The sequence below is a fragment of the Cryptotermes secundus genome, unplaced genomic scaffold (genome assembly GCF_002891405.2).
Source record: "Cryptotermes secundus unplaced genomic scaffold, Csec_1.0 scaffold44, whole genome shotgun sequence".
Taxonomy (NCBI): domain Eukaryota; kingdom Metazoa; phylum Arthropoda; class Insecta; order Blattodea; family Kalotermitidae; genus Cryptotermes; species Cryptotermes secundus.
Window position 1 is genome coordinate 123,414 of NW_019740383.1, and position 12,939 is coordinate 136,352.

The 12,939-nt window shown below is 36.6% G+C and overlaps 2 protein-coding genes across 2 annotated transcripts in view; one reads left to right on the top strand and one right to left on the bottom strand.

Moving 5' to 3' along the window:
• Window positions 1–2,182, bottom strand: part of LOC111872296 (NAD-dependent protein deacylase Sirt4) — a 4,232-nt gene extending 2,050 nt beyond the window's left edge. The window contains exon 1 of the mRNA XM_023866019.1: window positions 1,184–2,182. Coding sequence (XP_023721787.1) covers window positions 1,184–1,780 — 597 coding nt within the window. The 5' untranslated portion in view covers window positions 1,781–2,182. The remainder of the gene's footprint in view (window positions 1–1,183) is intronic.
• Window positions 2,183–2,298: 116 nt separating this feature from the next.
• LOC111872299 (vacuolar protein sorting-associated protein 37B) lies at window positions 2,299–11,516 on the top strand. Its single transcript, XM_023866021.1, has 4 exons — window positions 2,299–2,546; window positions 3,305–3,476; window positions 4,864–4,946; window positions 10,945–11,516. The coding sequence occupies exons 1-4, from the start codon at window positions 2,412–2,414 to the stop codon at window positions 11,239–11,241; spliced, it is 687 nt and encodes a 228-aa protein (XP_023721789.1). The 5' UTR covers window positions 2,299–2,411; the 3' UTR covers window positions 11,242–11,516.
• The last annotated feature ends 1,423 nt before the right edge of the window (window positions 11,517–12,939 follow it).

Consider the following 12,939-nt stretch of genomic DNA (forward strand, 5'->3'; position numbering starts at 1 on the left):
GCGACTTTTTTCTCTTCCCAAAAATCAAGTCTGCGCTGAAAGGGACCAGGTTCGAGTCCGTGGATGCAGTGAAAGCAAAAGCGACGCAACTCTTGAAGAGCATAACACAAGATGACCTGCAGCACTGCTTCCAAAAGTGGAAAATTCGCATGGAGCGGTGTAGGGATCGGGGAGGGGACTACATTGAAGGGGATAACATTTCGACTGTCTGATTTTTTTTTAATAAAGGGTTAGAGCATGAATCCGGTTTCTTTATTGCCACACCTTGTAAGTGAAGCTGTGTCTGCCGTCAAATACCTCAGTTTTAAAAAATGATAAAAATAAATTTAGGCTTGTGTTATGAAATTACTGCAAAGTAACTCATTTTACTCTATTGACAAATCTGTTGAGCATGCAAGGGGCTCAAAAGTTAAGAGTTAATAAATGGTCTGTGTGCTTGTATTATACACTGTTGAGACTTGCTTGCTGTAGGTGTGGCAGTATGTATGATGTCTGTGTTTGTTATGAATTTTAATATGTACAATGAAACTGTACTGATGATATGGCTTGCCAGTGCGTGTGGAATGGCAAGGTGTGAATTTGACAGTGGTTTTCCACAGCCTATGTGTGTTGTCTTGACAACTTGTGCTGTATGTGTGAGCCCTGATTATATATTTTATTGGAACAAGGACATATGATGTGTAGTCATCATGAATTTGTAATGTGTGACATGTTTTATATCCAGCCCTATGGGGAGATGATTTGATCCATGAAGTGAAAATAAATGTAAATGTAAATGTTAATTTATTTTAAATATAATAACAACAGATCTGCAGTTTCAATCTCCACTTCCAATATGGCATTCTATGATTTTAACAAGGGATCTCTAACACTGCTAAAGTAGACTATGTCACATTCTGGACTGAGAATGTTGATATTATATCAAGCAATAACCTAACATCCTGACAATGTTTGTTTTGGGAACTGATACCATACCAAATATCTGCTTGGGCATTGTACCCACAACAGCCTTCATTACAACATACTTTGTCATTGGCACTTAAAATTATATCAACAAGATGTAACAATTAAAATTTAGCTTTGTTAGTAAAATACACAAATATAAACTGTAAAAAGTTTGTTTGTCTACTTTATAACCTACTTGAGTACTTTTTTCAGAATATAACATCAAATTATTAATTACCTGTGATATATCAACATCTCCATCTGGTCGAATCATCAAACTTGTCCCCTTCATGTGTGGATTCATTTCTTCCAGAATAGTTTGAAAATTATGTCTGTCTATTGTGTTGTTACATTCTACACAGATCACCTTAAATGCTGATCCATGAAGCTCTATGACATGTTTACTTCCTGCTTTAGTATGTAGTCTATCAACATTCTGTGTGACAACACAGCATACTTTCCCATGTGCCTCCAAGTCTTTTATCATAATGTGTACAGCATTAGGCTGGAATGAAGAAAATCTGGGCCATCCAACATAATTGCGTGCCCAATAACGTTTGCGCATGGCTTCTCTTTTCAAAAAATCTTGATACTGAACTGGTCTTCTAGAACTACGAGCATATAGGCCAACACCTTCTGAACGATAATCAGGTATTCCACTTTCTGTTGATATTCCAGCACCAGTGAGAATTAATAATTTATTTGCAGAGTTAACGAAATTACTTACACTCTCTATGTCATCATCATGAGCTGGATTGTGTTTTGGCACAAATGGTAAATTACTCATGGATCTGTTTGCACAAGAAAATGTTCTGTACTGAAACAGCCTACACATTTTAGTACGCTACAGAAACAATTAAAAAACATATTAAAATCTGTTAGCAATAATGTGATAATGTACTGTTGCACATAGCTCTTGTGCTGATTTCATAATAATTAGCTAAAATGCTCCTCTTGTTTCAGAATGGAGCCTCCGAAATCGGAACCATGTGCTAGTTTGGGAATTATGGACTTTGGGTACCTCGGCAGCTCGGCAGAGCCAAGCAAGGCGCAGTGTGATTAAAATACGGTTGCACGCAGGCCAACCCAACAGAACGTAACCTAATCCAACACGAACTGCTATATCTTTAAAATACTCATCAACATAATTAAACTACTTCTACACACATATCCTAAGGCATTACTTTTTGCTCGATTTAATGAAAATTCTCACTACATATACATTCTACTCTTCAATACTTTTAACAGCATTAGCTACCCTTCATACCCAGTTAACTACCAACCGATAAAAAGTGAACTTACTTCACTCCGTGCGTATGACTAGAGTAGTAGTTACGTGGTTATTGTCGTTAATGGGTTCGAGTTTATTACGGTTGGTTGTGAATGGTTGTGTAGGTTATATTTCTTTTCTCATTGTTTTGTTAACTGAATTTTTTTAACTCCGAAGTAGGTTTTAAATAAAAGAAATGTACAGCAATTACCAAAAACAACCTGATTATCCAGCTGCCCTAGGATTATTTTCACATCTGAATGCCGAAGAACTTAAGGAATTACTAAACGATGACAACAAATTTGATGATATGATGAAAGATGTAAAACAAGTAAGTTTATTGTTCGGATTTTGTTATGCATATGGTTGAAATGTAAGTTATTTAGTAATACGTTCGTTATTACGCCTGTGTAATTTTTGGGCAACAAACAATACAAACGATTCTCACGACAAATCTACCCATCAGAAACGGGCTATAAGGTGCATTGCAAGGTTAAAACAATTGGAATCGTGCAGAGACAGTTTCAGGCATCTAGTTATACAGTCAAGAAACAATCTTATATGCAATAGTGAAGTGTAACTGCGCTGAAAATAAACAACTACATGCATATAACACAAGAAATAATGACTATCATAGATATGTACAAAATTTAGAACCATCAGTAGGAGGTTGTATCTTCAATAACAAATTGTCTAACAGCATAAAACAAATAGGTAACAACACCCGTTTAAAAAAATTAAGGTTTGCTATTATTCAGTAGAAGATTATCTATGAATAACTCTCAAATATCAGCTGCTGATATAGAATGCATAGAATATGTTTTATTTATAACAAGTTTATATTATAATTATCTTAGTATTCCGATTAATTTTATAATATAGAGTGACATGTCCTATATCAATGTATTTGCTGTATAGGATGAATAAAAATGAATGATTGAAATCAAATATTGCACTCAAAATGTACCTCATTATTATTTGCTGTAATGCACCATACTAATTTCTGTTCTGTGTTAGTTTCACTTACATTAGTTAATATAGCAGTGGTGTAATTTTGTGATTGATGTATTATGTTTCCATTGTTTGCAGATTAAAGATTTAGAGGCTGAAAAAGAAATGTTGATAGCAAGTAACAGATCACTTGCAGAATTTAATCTCACAAAAGAGCCACATCTAGCTGAAGGAAAGCAACACCTTCAAGAATTAAGTGAAAGGGGAGCAGCATTGTGTCAGAGAATAGAAAGCAGAGTTTCAGAGCTTAGTATGTTTACTGTTCACATAAATGTGACGTTAGAATGAAACAGATTTATTTCCATCAATCACAGTTCCTTATACACTTTATATATATATATATATCATGGGCATTCTTGAAGCATACCATAAGACATATAAAACAGCAGTGTTTGTTGTTACAAGCACCAGCTTTTCAAAAGAGAAAGAGATGATATACATAGGTAAGTCAATAAGTAAGTTACAAATGGCTGTAAACAAATAAGAGTACTGATTTGGAAAATGCTTTTATTTCTCAACATATTCTCCGTGTACATTGAGGCACTTGTCCCATCGTTTCACAAGCCCCTGAAAACCAGCAGCATAAAATTCTTTGGGCTGCTGTCAGAACCCCACGGTGACTTCCCTTTCTACAGCTTTCTACAGCATTACTTTTCTGGAGGATGATGTCACCTTAAACTATTTTTTGGCAGGCGATGCAGGATGTTTCCACTGCATTAATGCACGCTTTGTCTCAGGCTGGTAATGGTGAACCCAAGGCTCATCAACTGTGACAGTTCGGGTTAGCATATCGTGTCCTTCATCGTGGTAGCAATTGAGATGCTGTAATGCCATACCCATTCTTTGCATTTTGTGTTGTGGGGTCAGCATGCGCGGCACCCATCGTGCACAGACTTTGTGAAAACATAACCTGTCATGCATTGTGAGGTAGGCCATGCCGTGTGAACACGCCTGGTTCTGACAGCAGCACAAATTTTATGCTGCTGGTTTTCAGGGGCTTGTGAAACAATGGGACAAGTGCCTCAATGTACAGGGACATTATGTTGAGAAATAAAAGCATTTTTCAAATCAGTACTCTTATTTGTTTAAGTTTTATATCCATTTGTAACTTACTTATTGACTTACCCTCATACATAAGAAAGCAAGGTTTTGTTTCTAGTAGGATGGTACAAGAAGCATATAATGGACATTAAAATAAGCATAGATAGCTGCAGTCCCTCCTTTCTTTCAGCAGACTGTACACAATTATGGCATAACTTCATACTATTACATAAGTATGCAGTTGATAAGCTTTAAGATAAGAATTAACTTGACTTGTCCTATCTCATGTACAATGATACACAGTGATGAAATCAATCAATCAATCAATCATTAAGTAGCATACATGTCACATATAATCACTAATTGTGAAATGGTTAGCACTTCTGCTTACATTCAGAAAATCCTGGGTTTGAATCCTTGTCTAGCTTTATTTTGACCCGTTCTCATTTGGCATTTACTAACAATATATGCGTATATACAGACAATTTAGAATGAGTATATTTCAGATTAATACTTAATATACTAATGCATGCCGATCAGCTACTGTGATGCTTTATCTTATTTCTTTCTATTGAAATTTATTGTATTTTGAACAGAACAACAGTGTGGTGACATGACACCAGAAACAACGCTTGCATTATTGCAGACGGCAGCAGCAGAATCAGAAGAAGAATCAGAAGTAAGTTTTAAGTTGTGATACTAATTTATTTTTAAGCATGACATTTTTAGTTTCCCGCGCATTAGGAATGAAAGGTTTGTGAAATGACAGGCGTGATTATCTGCCGAAACAATATTTGAACCTGATAGTTAATTTAATGAAATTCAACATGGAATTGACATCAGTGAAGGAAACTCACCAAACCTCTTTCTCCAGGAATGCCATATTAGTTCAGTGCAAACTTTTGAGGTAGCAGCAACAATAGCTATCAGTCTGTATTGGGAAAATATGCAGCTTTTACTGAAAACATTTTTTAAAGTGGTAAATAGCCACACAAACTATACTTCCTTTTTGATTATGATGAAAGTTGACAGTTTAGTAAACTAGATACCTTATGCATGTTGAAAACATTGTGTAGAGCATTATTTATCATATGCATGTCAAATAAGGACTGATTTATGAAAATGTATTTTCTTTTCAACATAACATTGTTTCGTAACTAAATAATACAGCATACACATATATATACAAAATCTGTAGAAATGACCATTGCAAGTCTCATGTCAGGTGAAGGGTATTGAAATTTAGCTACTGGAAGAGATCAGCTATAACAGCCAAGTTAAAACAGTTTTCCCACAGTTGCTTGGTACTGTAGTATTGTGTAAACTCGAAAATCATAATTTACATGCTAGTGAAATTATTGTCCTATACGTGTAATTCAAACCAGTGATGATAAATTGGGGCCACACCATCCTGATCGTTCATAGCTGGTATGCATGTCCAGGACTACACCATTTTAAATAGTAATTATGACTGGCATGGATGGAAGTGTGACTGGAAAGTATAAAGTAGATGAGGATAGAAGAATCAGAATGTATGAACTATGAGATAAGAAGTACAATTGGTTTGTAGATTGTTTAACTATGACATATTAAGCACAGAAATAATGTATGATTAAATTATTATCAATGGGAATAGGAAGATATATGGAAGGATGCATTTATGGCTGGTTTGAAAATTATATTCTGGTATTCAACTTAGTGAGGGTAGTCATTTCCAGCCAGATTTGAACTAGGTATTTGAAACTTACAAGCCAGATATGTTGCAGCAGGTTGAATCTGCTCAAAGATGATGGTATGTAAGGGCTGGATCCAAGTGTACTGCAGTTATTCATCTCTAGTTTCCCTGCATTGCATAAATGCTGCTTTTGGATATTTAATTTATTGTGTTTGCATTTATAGTGAAAAAATGAAGCTAATGGTACCTTGCTAAATTTATATGTGTTTTTCATCACTCCTGACAAGTTTAAAGTATCTCTGACTTGCTAGTATTTGCATACTGTTAATAGGAATTTTGGAATGGACTGGACCATCTGAACTTATTTTCAGGTTAATCACTGAAGAATAAAATTAGACCATATCTCCTCTAGACAGACATAAATGGTAAAGGTAAAGTTGACCCTGTGCTTAATTAAGCAGTACACTATAAAGGTGTAGTTAGTTAGTTAGTTATTTATTGGAGAGGGTGGGTTTCCCCACGCACTGAGACCTGTATTGGTCCATTGTGCTTCCCTCTACGATTTCTACCAGTCTCTATATCCTACCGGTACTGGTGCTTACCACCAGTCCCGCCCAGCCAGCGAGACCGGCTCTACTTAGCTGAGAGGTATCTGTAATGCTTCCCCCATCTACCGGAGGTATTAGTGACTGCTGTTGGGCGGGAAACGTTCATTAATTTGGCTCAGTGACTTCCTTTGGAGATATGAGGTTCTTTTACGTGCCGTAAAGCTACGACACGGGACCCACGGCTTAAAGTCCCTCCCGGAGGACTTGCTCCCTGAATTTTTCCGCCCTTAAAAATTCGACTACCTCCGCCGGGTATTTGAACCCGCGTACTACGAGTCATGAGGTGGGAACGTTACCTCTAGACTACGGAGGCCGCTAGATAAAGGTGCATGGGAGAGTGGATGTACAGATCCACATTTTCTTGACCTTGAATGGTCAGCTTCACACCCTGGCCACTTTACCCCCAGGTAAAGATCCCCTGGTACCCATTGGATAGGAGGCTTGGTGGGCCCCACAGCTGGTCTGGACAAGGTGGAGAACAGAACATTCTTGAACCTACCAGGACTCGTGAACTCCAACCCCTCTGTATTCCAGTTTGTAGCTAGTTGCTATACTGACTACACTATTAAGGCTCCCTAGACACATATGCTCATAACATTTTCTTTTTCGGTGTATAAATGGCTTTTCTCATTACAGTGAGGGTAAATGCAGAAAGCAGTAGTGATTACAATGCTATGATGAAGCCTAAAATCTTGCATTAACATACAAAGGATTGGACCCTTAGTTTTCCATTCCACCACTTTTAAGAAAAGAGCATTGTACTTAAGTAAATCACAAGAACTACACGATTTTAGAACTCAAATGTCTTCTGTGCATATAGTTTGACATAATTTATACCACACTAATATGTTATCTTTGTTACTAAAACATAACATAAGCAGTTCCTGGTACTGGATTCAACTTCTGAGTGTAGAACGTGTTCTTTTGCTACTATTGCTCTTACTGTTCTCATTAGTAACTGCAGATTTGCTGTTATAACCATTATAAATCCAGTTTTGAACCACTTTCTGCAATCAGTTCCTCGGTGACAGTTCATATACAAAATATGAGATTCTCACAGCAGTGAGTGCCAAGATTTTGGGATCTGATGTCACATAGGTTTGTAGATGGGTACCATTGTTTAAGAACCTGCTGTCTGAAGCTTCATGGCATTATATCCAAGCAGACTGTAATCTTCAGCTCATAAATCAGCATTTGTTATGCACCACCATCTTGGAATATAACAGTGTCTGTTCTCATGAAATTCCATATATCTACTCTGATATGCCATCTAAATCAGATATATTAGAACTACAGTGAAACCTTGATTCATCATTTTCACCTGGGGGCCCTGAAAAAGATGATGAATACGGAACAATGATAGATGCATGGGCCTATATAAAATGAATAAAAATGGTCACGTTTGTATATATGTATTTACTAAATAAAAGAAGTATGCCAATGATATTATTTCCACTGTCAAGTCCAATTTGCATTACTTCTTAAAAAAAGTCATTAACCCTCATTTGTTTAGTAGCACCTTTGCTTTTCAAAATTAAACCTTTCAATATTAACGATGTTCGCTTGGTCTCTTTTGTTGTCATGAGCCAGCCCTCCTTCCTGTCCAGTTCATTATCTGGTAGGTAAGGCGCCCAAGGTTGCACAGGGCAGTGGTTCTCAACCTTTGTGAGAATGCTGCGAGTAAATTCTTCTTTCCATAAGACGAGGGCCCAGTACTGGGCTGCGGCGTGGCAGTTGAGATACACAGCAAATGGTACAGAGCCAAAACTGCAACTTGCTACACCATGTTCCAAAACCATCAACTGCTGGTACTACTACTGATGCGTATTAACACATGTCGTATTGCTCTTTCTCAAAAGTCATCAGTCTGGGATTAACGTTCTTCAGGACTAAAAGTTCTGACCAGTGCCAGTTTTATTTCTAGTTTAAATTGTTTTTGTTCAGAGACTGCAGAAATTGAACAATGGATCTGAGAAAGCAANGTGGGCCCCACAGCTGGTCTGGACAAGGTGGAGAACAGAACATTCTTGAACCTACCAGGACTCGTGAACTCCAACCCCTCTGTATTCCAGTTTGTAGCTAGTTGCTATACTGACTACACTATTAAGGCTCCCTAGACACATATGCTCATAACATTTTCTTTTTCGGTGTATAAATGGCTTTTCTCATTACAGTGAGGGTAAATGCAGAAAGCAGTAGTGATTACAATGCTATGATGAAGCCTAAAATCTTGCATTAACATACAAAGGATTGGACCCTTAGTTTTCCATTCCACCACTTTTAAGAAAAGAGCATTGTACTTAAGTAAATCACAAGAACTACACGATTTTAGAACTCAAATGTCTTCTGTGCATATAGTTTGACATAATTTATACCACACTAATATGTTATCTTTGTTACTAAAACATAACATAAGCAGTTCCTGGTACTGGATTCAACTTCTGAGTGTAGAACGTGTTCTTTTGCTACTATTGCTCTTACTGTTCTCATTAGTAACTGCAGATTTGCTGTTATAACCATTATAAATCCAGTTTTGAACCACTTTCTGCAATCAGTTCCTCGGTGACAGTTCATATACAAAATATGAGATTCTCACAGCAGTGAGTGCCAAGATTTTGGGATCTGATGTCACATAGGTTTGTAGATGGGTACCATTGTTTAAGAACCTGCTGTCTGAAGCTTCATGGCATTATATCCAAGCAGACTGTAATCTTCAGCTCATAAATCAGCATTTGTTATGCACCACCATCTTGGAATATAACAGTGTCTGTTCTCATGAAATTCCATATATCTACTCTGATATGCCATCTAAATCAGATATATTAGAACTACAGTGAAACCTTGATTCATCATTTTCACCTGGGGGCCCTGAAAAAGATGATGAATACGGAACAATGATAGATGCATGGGCCTATATAAAATGAATAAAAATGGTCACGTTTGTATATATGTATTTACTAAATAAAAGAAGTATGCCAATGATATTATTTCCACTGTCAAGTCCAATTTGCATTACTTCTTAAAAAAAGTCATTAACCCTCATTTGTTTAGTAGCACCTTTGCTTTTCAAAATTAAACCTTTCAATATTAACGATGTTCGCTTGGTCTCTTTTGTTGTCATGAGCCAGCCCTCCTTCCTGTCCAGTTCATTATCTGGTAGGTAAGGCGCCCAAGGTTGCACAGGGCAGTGGTTCTCAACCTTTGTGAGAATGCTGCGAGTAAATTCTTCTTTCCATAAGACGAGGGCCCAGTACTGGGCTGCGGCGTGGCAGTTGAGATACACAGCAAATGGTACAGAGCCAAAACTGCAACTTGCTACACCATGTTCCAAAACCATCAACTGCTGGTACTACTACTGATGCGTATTAACACATGTCGTATTGCTCTTTCTCAAAAGTCATCAGTCTGGGATTAACGTTCTTCAGGACTAAAAGTTCTGACCAGTGCCAGTTTTATTTCCAGTGTAAATTGGATTTGTTCAGAGACTGCAGAAATTGAACAATGGATCTGAGAAAGCAATACATTTTGGAATGACAGATCGAGGCTTCACTGTACTATGAATAATACCTAGAAAGGGTTAAACCACAAAACTAAGGATATTCATTGTTCACAATAATTAAGAAAATTATGGAATTCTGATCTGCATGAGTCATTCCTGTAATGATGAACCCACAACAAAAACTGCACATGACAAGATCTTTGTTAAGACAAGCTCCTAATTTTTACTGATGATTTGAGGTGGTGGCTGTAAGGACTTGTACATATCTTCTGGGATGTAACACCATATAATCTGTTGAAAGTCAACCATCTTTCCAGAAGAACATGTCACCTCCATCTTCAGGGTTGAAGAATAAGCCAAATAAGAACCTAGAATAAAGCAGCTTGCTTCCTCCTCTGTCTTCATTTCTTGCCCCTGAAGATGGAGGTCACATGTTCCTCTGAAATGTTGATCGACTTTCAACGAGTTACATGGCGTTACATTCAAGAAGATAGAACTCTTCTACTTTTTAGACAGACAACTTAAATTCCTTCTTTCATTCCTGGTGAGTAATTTGTGTTCTACTTATTTTATTCACTCTTTGCTTATATGATGACACTGTCAGTTGCTAAGATTATATAGTGCTGAAAGATAAAACGATTATTCAGTAATGAATTGCGTGGGATGTGAAAGGAAGTAGTCACAACTTAATCTAAGGTATTATGAGGTACTATCCCAGAATTTACTTGGAGGGGCTAAGAAAATCAAGGAAAACATCAGTCAGAATAGCCATCTTCAGGCCAACATTTGCACCTGAGACCTCCAAATACAAAACCAGAATGCTAACCAATCAGCCATGAATTGAGACCATAGTCTTATGTGGCTTATATTCTATTTTTTGTTGCCTTTGTTTCAGGCCATTGCAGAAAATTTTCTGGAGGGGAATTTGAATATTGACAGTTTTCTTGAACAGTTTACTGCCAGAAGAAATCTGATGCACCTACGACGTGTAAAAGCAGATAAAATGGCAGAATTGCTAACAAAACAACGTAACGCTTCACATCTAAATTCTGTATCATCCCCAGCACAAGGATACATCCATCACACTGCTCCAAGCCATATGCCATTACCACCAGTTACAGGATCAATGCCATATCCTGCTGTTGGAATGTACATGCCATTACCAGGATCGTATGGTGCCAATGTTTTCTGAAGCCTCATAATTACCGAGATACGCATTAAATTGTGTTATGGTGCATAAATAAAGGACTTCCTATGTTGTAGAATTGTACACATGATTCTTTTCACACTTCTTCAATTTCTATGTACATTTATATAAATACATGTATATTGTAAAATATATATATACTGTACACACATATATGCATATATCAACAGATTTTTCAAGAGGAATATATTACATTAATGACTCATAAATACTGTAACAATAAAACTAAGAATGTAGCATTATTAAATTATTTTATAACATTCCTGTTTAATTTTATATAGCAGTAGTGTATGCTCTCAGTAGTACAAATGATTTTTTCAGAATACTCTACAACCCTACAAAATATAGCATGTAAAGTGTTCGTATATACCCCTATATTGTTTCTGTATTTTAAAATAGCATTCATCTTTATATAAGATACCAAGAAGCTAGTGGATTCCATACATGATCAAAAATATAAGAAAACTAACAATACTGAGCAATGCCAATTCTCATAATTTCAAGACAAAATCACTTTAATATTTTCTTTGTATTGGCATGGCTGATGTGAAAAGATTTTTCTGGGGCATGTCAACATGTACAAGGGTGACAGAATCAAAATATTAACCCTTTTACCTGAATCAGGTTTTACATAATGTCCTTTGCAAGTATTTCTTAAGCACGCAACACTGTGTTCCACACATTTCTCAACTATGTACATAAAATGTATAGCATGTCTTACTTCTGCTTACAGTGACTTAAAAGCTTAGATAGTAGTGAACACAAAGTGTGGGTAACTTAATGGCAGGAAGGTCCAAATAAATTGTTTTCATCAAGTTTAATTAATCCAATGAGATTATGTATTTTTAGCTGAAGTAGATGCCTACGAATACAAAATGTTAGCAGTAGGTACTTCGTGCTTATAGTGCAGTTTTCATAAGTGCTGCCTCCGTACAGAAATAATGCTCAGCTACTAACAAGCAAATCCAAAGGTACATCACCCTCATAGCCTTCTAGACTTCTAAAATATCAAGTGCCCATCTGTCTAGATATACCAGTTATCTCATTACGCTGAAAAATTTTCTCTTGGCTGTGGTTCTGTGTGAAGTATTGGTACAGGGCTGGGCACAAGGAAAATTTTATCTTCATCCTATCAATATGCTTGTTATTCTTTCATAAAACTTATTTCCAAACCTCTTATAAATGGAAGGAACCTACGAAGAACTATGTTGCATACTGAACCTGCAAACCACTCATAGTTGGCTATCAACTTTCAAGACCCCACATCATAGTTAGTTGCTGCAACTGCAAGCGATGCTTTGTCTTAAGACCCATCAAATATTACCTCTAGAACTATGGAAAATAATTATTGAATATTATATTGCCTACTTTGCTGTTGGTAAAGAATTGGGTGGATGATTTGTGTCATTATTATTCACACTTTCATCAACTATATCATAACTTTTATTTTTTATATATGACAGTGAAATAGATGTCAGAATAAGAACAGTTGCAAAAAATACAAGCTCACTAACAAAAAAATGCCTGTCACTGATATTTTTTACAACTTTCCTTTCATACCTAGCTTTCGCTGCTTCCTTTCGGGCAAATGATGTACCATAATGCATACGAGTCCACTCATCAAAATTATAAATAGAAGTTCTCCCTGTAGGAGGTGGTGCTTTGCTTCGTTGTTCACGAGAT